Source organism: Salvelinus sp. IW2-2015, linkage group LG15, assembly GCF_002910315.2.
Source record: "Salvelinus sp. IW2-2015 linkage group LG15, ASM291031v2, whole genome shotgun sequence".
NCBI classification, from domain to species: Eukaryota; Metazoa; Chordata; class Actinopteri; order Salmoniformes; family Salmonidae; genus Salvelinus; species Salvelinus sp. IW2-2015.
Genome location: NC_036855.1, coordinates 18,828,781 through 18,847,905, shown reverse-complemented (window position 1 = coordinate 18,847,905; position 19,125 = coordinate 18,828,781). Strand labels below are relative to the sequence as shown.

Here is a 19,125-nt window from a genome sequence, read left to right as displayed (position 1 = left end):
GAGTCAATTGGAGGTGTACCTGTGGATGTATTTCAATACCTACCTTCAAACTCAGTGCCTCTTTGCTTTAAATCATGGGAAAACCAAAAGAAATCAGCCAAGACCTCAGAAAAAAATTGTAGACCTCCACAAGTCTGGTTCATCCTTGAGAGCAATTTCCAAACGCCTAAAGGTACCACGTTCATCTGTACAAACAATAGTACGCAAGTATAAACACCATGGGACCACGCAGCCGTCATACCGCTCAGGAAGAAGACGCATTCTGTCTCCTAGAGATGAACGTACTTTGGCGTGAAAAGTGCAAATCAATCCCAGAACAACAGCAAAGGACCTTGTGAAGATGCTGGAGGAAACAGGTACAAAAGTATCTATATCCACATTAAAGCGAGTCCTATATCGACATAACCTGAAAGGCCGATCAACAAGGAAGAAGCCACTGCTCCAAAACCGCCATAAAAAAGCCAGACTACGGTTTACAACTGCACATGGGGACAAAGATCGTACTTTTTGGAGAAATGTCCTCTGGTCTGATGAAACAAAAATAGAACTGTTTGGCCATAATGACCATCGTTATGTTTGGGGGTAAAAAGGGGGAGGCTTGCAAGCCGAAGAACACCATCCCAACCGTGAAGCACGGGGGTGGCAGCATCATGTTGTGGGGGTGCTTTGCTGCAGGAGGGACTGGTGCACTTCACAAAATAGATGGCATCATGAGGTAGGAAAATTATGTGGATATATTGAAGCAACATCTTAAGACATCAGTCAGGAAGCTTGGTCGCAAATGGGTCTTCCAAATGGACAATGACCCCAAGCATACTTCCAAATTTGTGGCAAAATGGCTTAAGGAAAACAAAGTCAAGGTATTGGAGTGGCCATCACAAAGCCCTGATCTCAATCCTATAGAAAATTTGTGGGCAGAACTGAAAAAGTGTGTGCGAGCAAGGAAGCCTACAAACCTGACTCAGTTACACCACCTCTGTCAGGAGGAATGGGCCAAAATTCATCCAACTTATTGTGGGAAGCTTGTGGAAGGCTACCTGAAACATTTGACCCACATTAAACAATTTAAAGGCAATGATACTAAATACTAATTGAGTGTAGGTAAACTTCTGACCCACTGGGAATGTGATGAAAGAAATAAAAGCTGAAATAAATTATTCTCTCTACTATTATTCTGACATTTCACATTCTTAAAATAAAGTGGTGATCCTAACTGACCTAAGAAGGGGAATTTTTACTAGGATTAAATGTCAGGAATTGTGAAATACTGAGTTAAAATACATTTGGCTAAGGTGTATGTAAACTTCTGACTTCAACTGTATGTGTTCATCAGTGAAAATACATTGGTCTAGGCAGGGGTTTGGCTGTGAATAAGGATGATGTGGCGATATTGAAGGCTGTGTGGAGATAATTTATATTGCACACACTATAGACAAGTCTATGAAAATGCTGTCAGAAACACCTCAATCTAAAGATGATAAACCAGGGAACTAAAGAGAGGCCAACTCCATCCTTATTACCTCGGCCCTGAGAGTCCTTGAAACCATAAGTTTCAATGCCTAGTGTAAAGAATCAAAAGGGTCAGGCAGCTGTGTGAACATAGCCACGGGAAGTAGGGGTGCTGAGGGTGCTGCAGCACCCCCTGAGAAATCTAAATCAAATATTTTTTCCCACCAAATTAGTGCACTAGGCCTGTATTGCTCCTGTATGAGCGGAGAAAAATATTAGTCAGACAAAAATTCTCAGCAGTGTGGATATAAACCCTACATGCGTGGCTGTCACACTATGATGTTGAAGCTCTGTAGTGTGCAAGTGCTCTGTCCTCGAGTACAACCAGGACATTTAACATAATGAACGAGCACTGCCTTGAAATGATGAAATTGGGCTTTGCCTGTAATCCCCACTATACACATATGCAGTCATTATAATAAGACGCACAGCACACTGTACGCAATCCTTTTACATCAGTCAGATAATGAGCCACTAGAAAGCTACATCTGAGCACACTTTATCTCCATCACAGTGACACAGAGACTCTTGATGACTGCATGGGAAGTTGAAATACAGTGGCAAGAAAAAGTATGTGAACCCTTTGGAAATACCTGGATTTCTGCATAAATTGGTCATAAAACTTGATCTGATCTTCATCTAGGTCACAACAATAGACAAACACAGTCTGCTTAAACTAATAACACAAAAACAATTATACGTTTTCATGAGATGTTAGCATGTTCCAGAGATTTCTGTAAGTCTTTAGCTGAACGGCCACTCCCAGGGAGAGTAGCAACAGTGCTGAACTTTCTCCATTCATAAACWATTTGTCTTACCGTGGACTGATGAACATCAAGGCTTTTAGAAATGGTTCACATCAGGCAATGGTTCTTGTGAATAGCAAACTCAAATTTTGTGAGTGTTTTTTATAGGGCAAGGCAGCTCTAACCAACATCTCCAATCTCGCCTCATTGATTGGACTCCAGGTTAGCTGACCCCTGACTCCAATTAGCTTTTTGAGAAGTTCTTAGCCTAGGGGTTCACATACTTTACCAACCTACACTGTGAATGTTTAAATGATGTATTCAATATAGACAAGAAAAATACAATAATTTGTGTGTTATTAGTTTAAGCACACTATGTTTGTCTYTTGTTGTGACTTAGATYAAGATCAGATCAAATTTGATGACCAATTTATGCAGAAATCCAGGTAATTCCAAAGGGTTTACATACTTTTTCTTGCCACTGTAGCTCTGAATATCATTACTCTCCACTATTTTTCAATTTAACTTCAATAATCTGCCTCAATTCCCTGTAAGAACGCAAAAATCTATCATATTTTCAGAGAAATACTTTAATCCACTTCAAATCRCATTGGATATTTCTAACGGACATGGTTTGGGTACGTGTGGCCAAATCGACTAGATAAGTAAGGCTACTGTGCAATACATTGGCAGTACTTCAGCAAATAGGGTTAACTGTTATTAACCAATTATAACCACAGTGCGCTGCAGGACAATTATTGGTCTGATAAGCACCTCACTATAGTTTTTCCTTTATTTAATGGGTAAATAGTTGCATTTGCATTTGGAATTCTGAATATTCAAGATAACTAATTGTTTTATAATAATTGACGACCTAATAAAAAGTCAAGGTTAGTATGAGTGAAAACATCAAACATGACATCTGAAACTCACCGCATAGTGAAGTTCTCCAGGGAGGAGGAGCTGGCCGTGAGGATGTAGAAAGTGGCGATATCTGTCTTCTTCAGGGGTTTGGAGGAAGTCTGGATGACAACAGCCTTTCCCAGCTTGAGTTGAGACAGAGATGGAGCTCCCTTGGGCACCTGAAGGAGGCGCACACTGCTAATCCTCTGCATGGGAGTCACAGGGATGTACTCAGCCTGCTGCTGCTCTGAGCTGCCCCAGCGATCCCAATCGCCCTCCKTGCACTTCCCATATGCACTGGGCCGGGCATGGTAGTACAGCTCTACTGTGTTCACCTCTGTTGGGTCCAACCTCCCCGGGCTAGAGCTCTCTGCTGCGGGACTGAACCAGCTGGCTACAGGCTCCAGCTCAGCCATGCATGTGCCCCTCAGACCTCCAAGGGCACAGGAGCCCCTCACCTCCTGAGTCTGCCAGAAGGCAAACACCGTAACACAGGGCAACTCATCCTTTAGCCCATCTGCTCCCCTGTCCCAGTCCCTCCCAGCCACATAGAACAACACCCGCACCTTGGGCATGGAGGAGTAGACCCGAGGGGTCAGCACAAAGGACTGGACCTTCCAGTTGTAGGTGAATACCCCCGGGGCCCGGAACAGCTGCACAGACTGGACCAGGTCTAGAGGGACAGGCTGCTCTGTGGACAGGGGCCCATAGCTGGCATTGACAGCAGGAGGCCGGCTGGCTCTCAGGATGACAAATGGCTGTGTCTGTGTCTGCATGCTGGAGTTCCTCATGATGTCCTGACCGGCCTCCTTCAAAAATAAGTAATCTGCGTCTTTCACCTGGTAGTTCACTGGAAGGAACACAGGGAATGGCAGAGAGCTCTTAGTGTTGTCTGACATCTCCCGGCTGTCCAACTCTGTGGGAAAGCAAGAGGCAAAACATTACCCTTAGGTTAACCGACAGTGTTGTTTTGATGACATGTAGAGGAAATTCATGTTCATCATTTTGGATGGACTAGTGAGTCACTAGAGACCCTTAACCTCTGTTAATAGCCTACGGCCCGGCATTAACAAGCCTTCCGGCTACTGGTCAGTTTCTCTAAACTCTGGGCTACCTACCACAATCAGGGTCAGGAGTTTTATAACAGGATCCATTGTTTCATGGTTATATCAAGTGAACAGGAATAATAGCTGGCCTCAATCATTAAGTACAAAATCATAATAATTACCTGAGTACAAAGATATCCCAATAAATTATTAGTTTAATGGGAATTGCCAAATAGAAACCATCCAGAGATTTCCAGGAACTAGACTTGAGGCAAGCTGATCAACTAGATGGGACATCATCATTAAAGTGACCATTTACTTAATCTTCAAATTCCCATAGTATACAAGAGGGTCTTTATATTAGAAATCATACCAGGAGCAGCTAAGAGTATTACTGTGTGTGATGCAGTGGCAAAGGAGCACTGGTGGGACAGCAGCAGAACAGACTACATTCCCTTGATATCATCCATCATCCAAATCAAGTCAATCCCATTCCCAAATGAGAGTGATTTCTAGTGAAAATGACCAAAGTGCGGGACYGACTACCTGTCATGAACACTTGGTGTCATGGTTCCACCTGTCACCAGAGGGAGGCAGAGACTGTCCTAGAGACAATTATGACACTCAGGTGTGTTCTATTACTCATTATGATTTCCCTGTTAAAAGAGGTGTGTTTTCTGTTGTGCTTTGCAGAAGTGACTTGACTTTCATCCTCCCTCTTCTTTCAGATCAAAACTTTTATGTAAAACCAAATGGCAAAGTAGAAAGCAATAATATCTGCATGATCCGATGACATGCATGAAAGCACATATTATTTATTGGCAGATTTTACTGTATCAGAGATTAATTAAATGGGATTACTCCCTGTAAATGATGTAATTCCAGCTATATTGACTTGTATGCCTTAAAACAACTTGACCTACCTAGGTGGAGGCTGATCTGGTCCTACACAGGGCAGCATGTTCATGGTGTGTGTGTTTGGAGTAGGGTGAGGGTGTCGAGGGGGACAACAGCATTAGAGGCCTCTGATCCGGCATAAAAGCATGAGGGGTATGACACAACTGTCTCTCTGGAAGTGAACTGAGGCGCAGGTCCACAGGCCAGCATCCACTCTCATTTGCCCCCATTTTGATAGATTACACATTATGGCTGCTGACCTGAGGCTGCACTGTCAATGGGAGGCTAATTGGCCTACTTGGTGGGAGAGAGAGAGAGAAGCAGCCTGGTATGTGCTCATTAACTGAGATGATCTCATACTCAATGGCACTCAACAGCACTCTGGCTTTGCTAATAAACTGTCTGTTAAAAAAAGTATGAAACAGTCTATTCTCCTCTTAAGTGTAGACCTATAGCTTGATTTTGCAGTATAATGACACAAAATAAAAGCAGGTGCTTGTTCATGACAAATTGCCACATTCTATTCTGCCKAGAGGACAGAGCATCTGAGCCTTGTAATATAACGTAATTTTATTAATTCATGAATTATGAACTAATACACAATGCATGCATCTTATGTGCCAGTGATGAGTCAACTGTTTGTAGCTATAATCAATAATGTCCCTCTTTACAACTACTGTTGATCTTATAACTGTCATAAACAAGCCTACTCCCTAAGTTTGTTTAACTCACTGCTTTAGCACACTCTGCCAACCCGGATGTCTTAGCCGTGTCTGAATCCTGGCTTAGGAAAACCACCAAAAACCCTGAGATCTCCATCGCTAACTATAACATTTTCCGCCAAGATAGAACTGCCAAAGGGGGTGGTGTTGCAATCTACTGCAAAGATAGCCTGCAGAGTTCTGTATTACTATGCAAGTCTGTACCCAAACAATTCGAGCTTCTACTTCTAAAAATTCACCTTTCCAGAAACAAGTCTCTCACTGTTGCCGCTTGCTATAGACCTCCCTCTGCCCCCAGCTGTGCCCTCGATACCATATGTGAATTGATTGCCCCCCATCTATCTTCTGAGCTCGTGCTACTAGGTGACCTAAACTGGGACATGCTTAAAACCCGGCCATCCTACAATCTAAGCTTGATGCCCTCAATCTCACACAAATTATCAATGAACCTACCAGGTACAACTCCAAATCCGTAAACAAGGGCACCCTCATAGATGCCATCCTAACTAACTCGCCCTCCAAATACACCTCTGCTGTTTTCAATCAAGATCTCAGCGATCACTGCCTCATTGCCTGCATCCGTAATGGGTCTGCGACCAAACGACCACCCCTCATCACTGTCAAACGCTCCCTAAAACATTTCTGCGAGCAGGCCTTTCTAATCGACCTGGCCGGGGTATCCTGGAATGACATTGACCTCATCCCGTCAGTAGATGATGCCTGGCTATTCTTTAAAAGTGCCTTCCTCGCCATCTTAAATAAGCATTCCCCATTCAAAAAATGTAGAACTAGGAATAGATATAGTCCTTGGTTCACTCCAGACCTGTCTGCCCTTGACCAGCACAAAAACATCCTGTGGCGTTCTGCATTAGCATCGAATATCCCCCGTGATATGCAACTTTTCAGGGAAGTTAGGAACAAATATACACAGGCAGTTAGGAAAGCTAAGGCTAGCTTTTTCAAACAGAAATTTGCATCCTGTAGTACTAACACAGAAATGTTCTGGGACACTGTAAAGTCCATGGAGAATAAGAGCACCTCCTCCCAGCTGCCCACTGGTCTGAGGTTAGGAAACACTGTCACCACCGATAAATCCACTATAATTGAGAATTTCAATAAGCATTTCTCTACGGCTGGCCATGCTTTCCACCTAGCTACCCCTACCCCGGTCAACTGCTCGGCACCCTCCACAGCAACCCGCCAAAGCCCCCACCATTTCTCCTTCACCCAAATCCAGATAGCTGATGTTCTGAAAGAGCTGCAAAATCTGGACCCCTACAAATCAGCCGGGCTAGACAATCTGGACCCTCTCTTTCTAAAATGATCTGCCGAAATTGTTGCAACCCCTATTACTAGCCTGTTCAACCTCTCTTTCGTATCGTCTGAGATTCCCAAAGATTGGAAATCTGCCGCGGTCATCCCCCTCTTCAAAGGGGGTGACACTCTAGACCCAAACTGCTACAGACCTATATCTATCCCACCCTGTCTTTCTAAGGTCTTTCGAAAGCCAAGTTAACAAACAGATTACCGACCATTTCGAATTCCACCGTACCTTCTCCGCTATGCAATCTGGTTTCAGAGCTGGTCATGGGTGCACCTCAGCCATGCTCAAGGTCCTAAACGACATCATAACCGCCATCGATAAGAGACATTACTGCGCAGCCCTATTCATRGACCTGGCCAAGGCTTTCAACTCTGTCAATCACCACATTCTTATTGGCAGACTCGACAGCCTTGGTTTCTCAAATGATTGCATCGCCTTTTTCACCAACTACTTCTCTGATAGAGTTCAGTGTGTCAAATCGGACAAACTGGCAGTCTCTATGGGGGTGCCACAGGGTTCAATCCTCGGGCCGACTTTCTTCTCTGTATACATCAATGATGTTGCTCTTGCTGCTGGTGATTCTCTGATACACCTCTACGCAGACGACACCCATTCTGTATACTTCTGGCCCCTCTTTGGACACTGTGTTAACTAACCTCCAGACGAGCTTCAATGCAATACAACTCTCCTTCCGTGGCCTCCAACTGTTCTTAAACACAAGTAAAACTAAATGCATGCTATTCAACCGATCACTGCCCGCACCTGCTCGCCCGTCCAGCATCACTACTCTGGACAGCTCTGACTTAGAATACGTGGACAACTACAAATACCTAGGTGTCTAGTTAGACTGTAAACTCTCCTTCCAGACTCACATTAAYCATCTCCAATCCAAAATGAAATCTAGAATCGGCTTCCTATATCGCAACAAAGCATCCTTCACTCATGCTGCCAAACATACCCTCGTAAAACTGACCATCCTACCGATCCTCGACTTCGGTGATGTCATCTATAAAATAGCCTCCAACACTCTACTCAACAAACTGGATGCAGTCTATCACAGTGCCATCCGTTTTGTCACCAAAGCCCCATACACTACCCACCATTGCGACCTGTACGCTCTCGTTGGTTGGCTCTCGCTTCATACTTGTCGCCAAACCCACTGGCTACAGGTTATCTACAAGTCTCTGCTAGGTAAAGCCCCGCCTTATCTCAGCTCACTGGTCACCATAGCAGCACCCACTCGTAGCACGAACTCCAGCAGGTATATCTCACTGGTCACCCCCAAAGCCAATTCCTCCTTTGGTTGTCTTTCCTTCCAGTTCTATGCTGCCAATGACTGGAACGAACTGCAAAAATCTCTGAAGCTGGAAACACTTATCTCCCTCACTAGCTTTAAGCACCAGCTGTCAGAGCAGCTCACAGATTACTGTACATTACCTATCTATAGTTTAGCCCAAACAACTACCTCTTCCCCTACTGTATTTATTTATTTATTTTGCTCCTTTGCACCCCATTATTTCTATTTCTACTTTGCACATTCTTCCACTGCAAATCTACCATTCCAGTGTATAACTTGCTATATTGTATTTACCTCGCCACCATGGCCTTTTTTTGCCTTTACCTCCCTTATCACACCTCATTTGATCACATTGTATATAGACTTATTTTTCTACTGTTTTTTGACTGTATGTTTTGTTTATTCCATGTGTAACTCTGTGTTGTTGTATGTGTTGAATTGCTGTGCTTTATCTTGGCCAGGTCGCAGTTGTAAATGAGAGCTTGTTCTCAACTAGCCTACCTGGTTAAATAATGGTGAAATAAAATAAATAAATGTGTCCTTACCACAGAGTTTAGAGAGATTCCCCCCCAAAATGTCCATAATATTAATTTCCTATAATGTTATCTGCATGTGTAGTGACACACCTTTCTGTTCCGTTTGTCAAATTATGACAAAAGATGCCAGAGAGAATGACATGTCTGTCACTGGATTGTTGATGGTTATTTTTCCTGAGGAGGAGGAGGGCTTGGAGCTTTTTGTAAACTAAGTCTAACTAAGTCTTGTCCCTCACGGTCTGTGGCGTGTGACAGGTCTCTACATCATCCCTCCTTCGACCTGCTTTTATCACCAAGCAGACACCTGTGCAGTGGTTGGAGAGCTTTACACAGTCAGGGAAACAGTTTGTGTGTCACAACGGAGACAAGTCTACGGAGTGACCCCCAAAGAGAAACACAAATGGATGTTGTTGTTTTTCTCACACAGACATGTACAGTATCTCAATCATCTTCCTGGGCTGGGGCAGGGGCTGCCTCCCCCTTAGCTCCACCAGTGGCCATTGACAGATGTGCTGTTTAATACCAGAGCTGGCAGTATTTCCCACCACTGTGAATAAACACTCACTGGGTCTTTTCTGCTTTGGCATCTCTGCAGGAGGGAGATGTGCTGCAACTGTGGCAACACATATCACATGCTATTATATCTTTCTCAAGCTGGGTTTGACTGGTCATCTGTGCTCCCCAATGTATTTAAGAACACTTGAGTTAGCTCTGAAATCTAATTGTGCTCAATGCAAATAATGCACTAGTGAGTATATACTGTATGTTAACAGTAGCATTTGCTGAGACAATAATCACTGATTCTCCACTGTGATTCTCCACTGTGAAGCTACAGTATATGTCGTGCGTATGTACTGTATCTCCTCTCTCGCCATGATAAACGATTTGCATCCAGCTGATAAAGAAGGAGCCAAATTCCTCCACCAGCTGTTTCAGCACATAGCTGCTCCAATCCCCCAACTTGGAGACTGACATCTTTGACTTTTCTATTTTCCTGTCCAGAAGAACAATATCTATTCTGGTCTGCAGAAATTCACTTGTCTCCATTGACATTGTTGTTTTCCCTCTTGGATCATTCTAAATCATTTCAATCACTTTTTGACTACACCCCTTTTTTATTTGAACGAAACCCTCTACCATATGTTTGCCCATGGTCGAAGTGATCAGAAAGTTACTTTTTGGACCTAAATGCCAAAACATTTAGGAGATAAAAATTGCTCAAAGTTGACCCATTTTGCATTCCCCACGCTACTATGAGACATCCAATGCACAACCGAATCCATATGCTGAGCACAACATAATATGCTGTTAATCAAATCTATGTTACAAATTCTACAGTTGATTCCAAATGAAAACATCTGTGTATAGGTTACATTTGTACAATAGGATAGGCTATATTTCTTGAGAATATGAAACTGCAATTGCATTAAGCAATTTATATATAGTATATTAGAAATGAAACGAGGGAGAGGGAGAGAGATTTTCAGATCTGATTAAACAAGACTGAGGCGACCTTTAAACATAATCTTCAGGTACCTTTTCTCAGAATAAGTCACTACTTGTTGGCCTGTTAGATACAGAAAATAATCAAGGCATTAGAACACAAGGAACAGGGAGAAGGACAGGACTACATTAGGCCCGATGTTCTAACAACAGGGTTACAGTACCATTAGGATCACTGGACACAGTCAAACAATTAAGGCCGCTAGAAAAGTGAGGAGACTGAGGCAAAAGCTAATTAATGGCATGGTTATACGTGTATGTAGGTCTGCTTGGCATTGTTCCCAGTAGTGGTAAAGCTGCCAGCTGACCAATGTCTGGACAGCACAGGATTGCTCACTTAAGAGTATAAGCTCTGTACTTACTGTAGGCTACTGTGCAATTACAGTAGGCTATTTGTTGTTACTAGGAAACAAAAGATTACCCATGCTGTCATTCTATGCTATTTTCAGCAGCATTATATTGAGACCAACAAGTATACATGTCAATGTCTCTTTTAATACAGAATTATCTATCACGCTCTGACAAGCTATTCAACTTGAGTTTGTCTTGATGGAACCCACAGATTTAAGAGGACCACAAACCAAACAAACCTGGCCTATGCTGCATGGTGTTTTGAAAGAACAGTAACAGTTTAACTCCATGCATTCTAATGTGCTATAATGAATGTTTATATTTGTGAAGAACAGCCTGTACGTGATCCGACTTCAAATGGCATGACAGAGACATGACACAGATGTCTCACTTATTCCACTTGAAGTGTTGAATAGAGTCTGTAATTTTAGGTCAAGATGTTGTTTACTTCCATATTGGCTGTGTCCTCTCCCCAGAGGAAAAGTCAGGCATGACCTAAGTATTTTAGGGAGAAAGCTCTCCTAATAGCAATGGTTTACTTGTTGAAAAGACCCTATYTCCCTGCAACCGCTACATAAAGATAGAAACGTGATAGAGCACTGATCATATGTGTACAGAAAGGGAGAGGAAGGGAGGGAGATGCTTAGGCCTGTGTGGGGATTGGTAGGGATTGCTATATCCAATGAGACTCTTAAAGCTGGTTTTATCAGGATTTCTCCCTTTTTGTCCTCTTTATCCAGTCTGTTTATTATAATTCAGGAAGGCCACATTGTCTGGAAATAGCTGTCTTTGAGGCAGTTAAAAGCTTTTCAGCAAATGCCTTTGTGATGTGGAATATTTGCTGGGTTTTTAATCAAAGTTCACAGGGTCCTGTCCATTTCATTACTGAGGTGATGTGAATGAGTACAATAATGTGTTCTGGACTTCTGCTAATATGCACTGAAACTCCTTTTCAGCTCTGCTGCACACTGAGACTAAACTAAGGATTTTTTTATTTATTTTTACATTTTGAAATGTGTGTCCATTTCATAACCTAATGACAGTGCCAAATGTCCCATAAAGTACTGGTACACAGTACATAATCAAAAACATTCTCATCCTTATAAGGTTTGCTCATCTAAATGCAAGTTACATCCGCACTAACCCTCAATAACATAAACTCTAAGTAAAAATCAAGACTTAATAAGATCGATTAGTCTTAACATGCACTTTGGAGTAATTAGACTAAGGTGGATCTACTTGGCCTACTGTACCTGTATACCAGTATTCTCACAAAACTGAGTGGCACCTAAACTGGACTAGGCACACTCATTTCAAGCCATTGTCTTATTCACTGGACAAATGGGACTTTTTGTGTCATATAAGGGCAGTTGACCACAATGACCAGTTATCATGGTGAAATTGCAGTCTGTAACTATGTTGCAAAGCCAATTGACTGATGGCAGTGTGCGTATTGTATTCATAAAAGTACGGCATAACATTTCAGAGGAAACTATAAAAGTTAAATACATTTTTAACCACACGGGTATACTGTCTATCTCATATCAGCTCCTTGATCATATAATATACTCGTTTGTTACACATTATCTAATGGAATACAAATAAACCTAAATAATCATTTATACTATTTCAACATCATAAAGAGTCTGCAATTAAATATGTACCAAACAAAAACATACAAATAGAATAGAATATGCAGATAGTCACTCAGGCTGATTGTAAACCCTTTTTGTATGGTACATACCTTGCGTGACAATTGTGACAATCGTCGCTAGGAATATCTGTAAAATCCTCCAGATATGAGAGTAAACACTCATTTTGGCATCCAACTGTTAATTTATTACATGTAAATTCCCAGAATCGGAGTTTCAACAAAGTGAATAATGGTATACTTCATTCATTTCTACCCAGGAAGTGAACTTGCCTAGGGTAGCCTACAAAATCACACRTGTAAGAAGAATACAGCCTTGTCGTGTGCACTCCGTGTGTCACATAAACTATGCATTGAGCTATCAGATACGGTCTCAAATTTGGAAAAGTTCTGCGTAACGAGTTTGGAGACGTCCTGTCCAAGTCCTTGATCAGATTGCGATCAACGTAGTTTCTTCTTTGTTTTTCTTTTTAACTTTATCCCTTATGCCGCCGTATTGAATGCGATTATTTGATAGAGAAACTCCATCTGATTCATTTTGAAGTCTTTGCATCCGCTCCCAGACTCAGACGTCTACCCAACTTTGACCATCGTCGGGACGCCGCTGCAATGTACAGTGAGATTCACAGATCATCGACTGCCTTGTGCACAATCCTTGGGGCACTAAAGGCATCATGTCATCCGGTCAGAGCACGTCCTATGCGGTGGCGACAGGATTTAACAGCATCTGTAAATTAAAAACAAAACCATGATAATTTGGGATTCCACATCCATGATGAGGAYATAGATGGACTACGGATGATGTACACAAATAGCCTGACTACTGTACATGCTGCTAATTACACTGACCAGTCGACTATAGCCTGTTAGACCAGAACATAAATTACTTATTTGGGGTTTTGACAATATCCCATTGTAGGTTTTAGAGTAGAGGGTGCTCTTTAAAAATTTTACTTTTCTCCAATTATTTGTTCAATTATTTTAGGGGGAGATTTTCCTTCCTGTCCAGTTTTGAATCTGGGTGGGATATATCATGACATATTGCCATAACTTTCCTAAACTTTTATAAGTGGGGCAATACGAATGTGATGGACATGGTGGACATGATGCTCTCCATCTCTGATTGGCTCATCTGTAAATGCATGAGGTAAATGAGGCTAAACCATGCTGTTGTGAACGCCTACTGTTAATGCTATAGTGGTGGAATTCTAGTGCCCTCTGTTGGCTATAGATGAGGAATTATAAGAGTAGTCCACTGTATGTTGGTGGATTTGGAGTATTTTACATGCCTATATTCCTTGCAGTCAGTTACATCAGCAATTATCAGTGTTTGGAGCTCATTGTCTAAAGGGTTGTCATTTCATTAGAATACAGAGAACTCTAGATTTTGACAAAGTTGTCAAGAGTAAGACAGGTCTATGGCATACTGCATGGAAGTTAAATATTTGTGTCAACCACAGTAATGTTGATATTCTCCTAAAGCTTTGGCAACAGTTTTAGACTGTGGGTTAACCCAACAAACATTGTGCTCGGGGTGTGCAGATATTGGATTAGGATATGTAACAAAGTGAACAAAGCTTCAAAAGCACTCCGTACCTCTCATGTTATGATTAATCTTCCCTACTCTGGCAAGCTCTTGCAGCAAGAGGTACTGATGTTTTCAACACTGCTGTAACTGAAGTCGCTTGCAGCGGTACTCCCCTGTATTGGAGCACCCTGTGAGCAGTGAGGGGCTTGTTCAAGTCAAGCATCCAAAGCAGATGCCAGGGAACACACACACTTCATATTTATTCAGGAATTGGGTTGGGGTTGAGGTGCTCCACTATGGCAATAGCTAACAGACTCTCTATGGTCACGCTTAATTAATTGTGTACTAGACTTCACGGATAGAGAGTCAGGGGGAAGATGCCACAAGCTACATTGAGCTACACCTCTCCCCTCACTGCAGCTCTGTGATAAACTGTGTGGTGGTGGTATGATGGTACAGTACCTGGGCTCTGCTGCTGTAGTGCTGTGGTGCCGTAGGGTCATTTAGATCCTCTATTTACCTAAAGCTGCACCATGGAGTACAAGCTAACTACGCACAACTCTCACAAACTCTCAGCTTCTGAAAACAGACAACCACTAACAAATACACACACACTGACAAAAATCTAATCAAATTGTATTGGTCACACACACATATTTAGCAGATGTTATTGCGGGTGTAGCAAAATGCTTGTGTTCCTAGCACATCGCACGTTTTCTATGAAAAAGATTGAAAATGAGATGACCCTTTGTGACGATTGTCCTATGTCCTCCGTCACTTAATCTAAAGCCTATTATAAATGACCATACATGACAAACGGTTCATGGTTTAGGATGAGAATAACATTTATTTGTTTTATGGATGTGTTGATAGAATCAAATGTAAAAGAGAAAATAAAAATTTTAAAAGTTTGATTTAGGCACGTCAGTAATTGGTTTGGCGCCGGAACCTACTGTTGTGTGTCTCCCGTTAAAATAACTCCTTATTTTGGTTAATTTGATGATCAGAAAATGTGATCATGTTTATCTATTACATTGTGAAGGTTAAGCTAAAGAAACAGAGACAGAGACCCACCTGTTTAGCAAAACATTTAAAATAATGTGTTTTTATTTGCCTGTTTTGCATGTTATTTTGTGAATTAATACGTGTCACATATCAGTTTGCAAACAATGTAAAAACAATTATATTGAGTTAATAAAGCCGCATAAAAACATGGTCTCTTCTTTGCTTTCTTGAATAAGGCAGCTCCAAAATGCAGGTATTTCAGCCTAGCTCAGTGCTTTCTGTGCTGGAAGGGCAGCCAGCAGAAAATACAGAGTGTAGGGGTAGGTGATCTTCTCTATTTGCGCAGTGATTGGCTCAGTGTTCTGTCACTCATGGGGTCACTACTTCACTGCAAAATCTACAGCTAGAAAGTTCAAGCCCCCTTGCGTGCTGCCATAGATTTACATTAGAAGTGACCATCCAAGAAGGCTCAAGGTCATTGGCCACAGATATAAGGACGTCAAATCACGTTATATCTACCGTAGCTTTGATTGGACTGATCATGTCAACATCATACTTTCAAAATCTTAGCTAGCAAGCAGTCATGATCAAGAATCACGTCGGCAATCTAGTGGATAATCCTTTTCAATCCTCATATGAAGAGAAATTATAGATAAAACATATCGGTGCTCATCGGCCGTTGAACATAAACATTTCACAACAAGTTGGAAATTGCAAATTCAGCAATGAGTGGTTTGGAAGGAATCAGTGGCTAACTGGAAGCATTGCAAAGCAATCACTAGCCTGCTATTCAGTGGAGTGGATGTGTGGTCCCAATTCTGGATTGAAGGGTCTCTTTTCCAAGCTTAAAATTATACACATTTAACATTGTCCATGCTGTCAATCGAGCATTATTTCTGCCCTGCTCAAAACAACTGTTAACTCAGAACTGAAAAATCTGACAACTGGGAACTCATGGGAAAAAACGAGTTCTGGTCATCCAACTCGGAATTGTAAATTGGGAACTCAGAGCTACGACCTGAAGATCACTGACGTCATCATTATTCAACCTTGTTTTTTTTCCAGAGTTCCCAGTTGTTTTGAAAGCACCATAAATTCAGAGAATGCCAAACTTTGATGACAAAGTTTGATGACAACATTTTCCCACGAAGGACCYCCGCACCACCTTCCTGTTCAAGTGAGCACAGCACAACAAGGTGAGTCCAAAAATGTCTTGTATGGTACTGCATAAATGATGTAATATGCCAGGGAGATATGTATACTGTAGCTAAGAAAGTAAAAGTAAGTGTATGTTGTGTAGTAAGCTGTTAGTAGCCCATGTGCCTCACCCTGATAATTTGGTCTATTTTCCTGTTCTGACTTGATGGTGCACATGTAGCCTATAACCGGTTTTAGAGAAATATAATCGTTGAATATTATAAAAGCTTTCATCGTCTGCTTACATACCCCCTTTATTTATCCTACGGTTCTGACTTGGTGTACAGAGAGAACGTTGTAAGAATGGCCCATGTTCTGAATTCTCTCGCTGTACATTTCAAAAGTGCTGAACAAATAGTTATATTGACTARGTCCGTCCTAGCTCGTGTCACGTCTGCCCCCCCTATCATCTACTACGCATCACTCACTCCTATCWTCTACTACTCACACCTGCCTTCCCTCGTCACGCGCTTCAGCGATATTGGACTCACCTGGACTCACTCATCATCTGTTTATTTTCTCCCCTATATTTGTCAGTTCCCTTGCTCTGTTCCCCGCTGCTGCATTAATTGTCTTTTGTTTGTGTTACCTGTTTGCTGATGCTGTTCCTGTCTCATTCCATGTCCGTTCCGTATTAAATGTTTGACTCCCCGTACCTGCTTCGTCTCTCCAGCGTCATTCCATGTGACAGCTAGCTCATTAATGTCTTAATCGAAATTACGGATTGCCTCTTATCCGCTCGTAGTCCCCTTATGCCATAGTTTGTAAATCTCAATTGTCGGTAGAAACCACATTTGTTTAAGCAAGTCAGCCATGTTTTTTTTAAAGGAAGTAAATGAGGCTGAATGAACTGTTTCGCTGCTAGACAAGGCTCCGCGCTGATATTCAGTTGTAGCAGTGGTAAGGTGTTGGGACTGCTGTTGGGACTCTGCTGTTGGGACAGCTTTATGTAGGCCCTAACAGTTTGTGGGCACCATTTGTCACCGTTATAGTACAATTAATGTATTTTTCAGTGTTGTGTTGTAGCTTTGCTGGCATGCATCCTCCAATTGTTGTTTTTGTTTGCCCCACCAAGATTTGCATGCTAAAATTGCCAATGATGGTTTCACAACTTAATTGAGATGTGTGCTGTCATATCTTGGAGAGAGAGAGAGAGAGAGAGAGAGAGTGTGTGTGTGTGTGTGTGTGTGTCAGGGTAAGGTTGGCATGCTGCCGGGTGTTCAGGTATTATTGTAGCCTGGGTTTTCTTTTGATAGAGCTCAATTTATTTGATTAAGTTCAGTTTGCCCTTAAGTTTTTTTGTCCTGTTTATTGCTTTGAAAATACCTGTACAGTTTCGTGGTCTTATTATCATCACCTTTCAAATGAAAGCCTCACTCTGGGCAAGAAAAAACACATCTACTTCGTAAGCCTACTCCTTGTTAAAATCCTAGCGCATGGTCAACCTCACATCCTTGCATAAGAAAAAAGCAACACTGGAGAAAAAAACTTTGCGAGAACAGCAGTGCCTCAGGAAATACAACTTAGTTGGGTTCTATTGTCATTGATGGATGTCAAAGCTATAGCAGCAGAGCTCTGCCAGAGTGGGAATAGAATAGTGTCCATAAGCTGCTGATAGATGTGGATGCCAAGGGAAACAATGTGTTTTCAATGTACAGTATATCATTATTCTATTTGACAGATGGAGGTAGCTGTTGTTGGGGAGTGCCTTCCCACGCACCTTGTTCAAGTGTTGAAACTCATTTTCGTGTCAATGTCAGAGACTAGACACATTAACTATCATTGTCACTGACTACAGAGAGGGGTGTCTACCTTGGCTGTATTGTTTTGGGCAAACTCATATATCAAAAATACTGAGTGGATCCATCAATACAGAATATGAAGACGATTATGAGTCTTATATATTTATTCGAGCATGTTGTTTTATTTTACTCACCCTTTACTCTTGCAGTAGGGGTTTCTTATAGCTATGTGATCGTGAACTAACCCAAACTGGGCCATAAGAAGACAGTTCCCATCCTCTAGTCTAGTTGTACACACCCTGAGAGCTGAGGAGAGAGCTTGTTCAACTTCTTAATCTGTACTGTGTTTGTGATGGGTGACTCCTTCTCCCCCTGCCGTCCTGCCATGTAATCTGATGTTGATTCATTTTAAGTCGCAGTGTACCGGAGGTTTGGAGTTGGGACTACATGATGATGGAAACTGTCATCTCTCCCATCGATGGAAGCTGCCAGTGTGCCGCCCGGCAGGGCTGCTAATCCCTGGGGTAATCCTGGACTACAGAGAAATCATCCACACCGAGGCAAAGAGGACAAGGCTACACACAGCTGATAGTCTGCCAGAGAAAGCCTCTTTCTCTCTCACACTCAACACTTATTGAATCTATCCAAGAGATGGGTTCAATGCAAACAGTGCATTCGGAAAGTATTCAGACCGCTTTACTTTTTCCACATTTTGTTATGTTACAGTTAAAATGTATTTTAAAAATAAATTCCCTCATCAATCTACACACAATATCCCAAAATGACAAAGCAAAACAGGTTTTCATGATTTCAGCAATTTTTTTATTAAAATCTGGAATATCACCTTTGCATAAGTGTTCAGACCCTTTACTCAGTAATTTGTTGAAGCACCTTTGGCAGCGATTACAGGCTCGAGTCTTCTTGGTTATGACACTACAAGCTTGGCCACCTGTATTTGGGGAGTTTCCCATTCTTCTCTGCAGATCCTCTCAAGCTCWGTCAGGTTGGATGGGGAGCATCGCTGCACAGCTGTTTTCATGTCTCTCCAGAGATGTTCGATCGGGTTCAAGTCCMGGCTCTGGCTGAGCCACTCAAGGACATTCAGAGACTTATRCCGAAGCCACTCCTGCATTGTCTTGGCTGTGTGCTTAGGGTCGTTGTCCTGATG

General features: G+C 42.1%; 1 protein-coding gene across 1 annotated transcript in view; it reads right to left on the bottom strand.

The window, feature by feature from the left end:
- LOC111973757 (transmembrane protein 132D-like) overlaps positions 1-13,584 on the bottom strand; it is a 53,118-nt gene extending 39,534 nt beyond the window's left edge. Inside the window, exons 1-2 of the mRNA XM_024001148.2 lie at positions 12,579-13,584; positions 3,189-4,074 (exon numbers count right to left, since the gene is read on the bottom strand). Coding sequence (XP_023856916.2) covers positions 3,189-4,074; positions 12,579-12,651 — 959 coding nt within the window. The 5' untranslated portion in view covers positions 12,652-13,584. The remainder of the gene's footprint in view (positions 1-3,188; positions 4,075-12,578) is intronic.
- Positions 13,585-19,125: the final 5,541 nt, after the last annotated feature.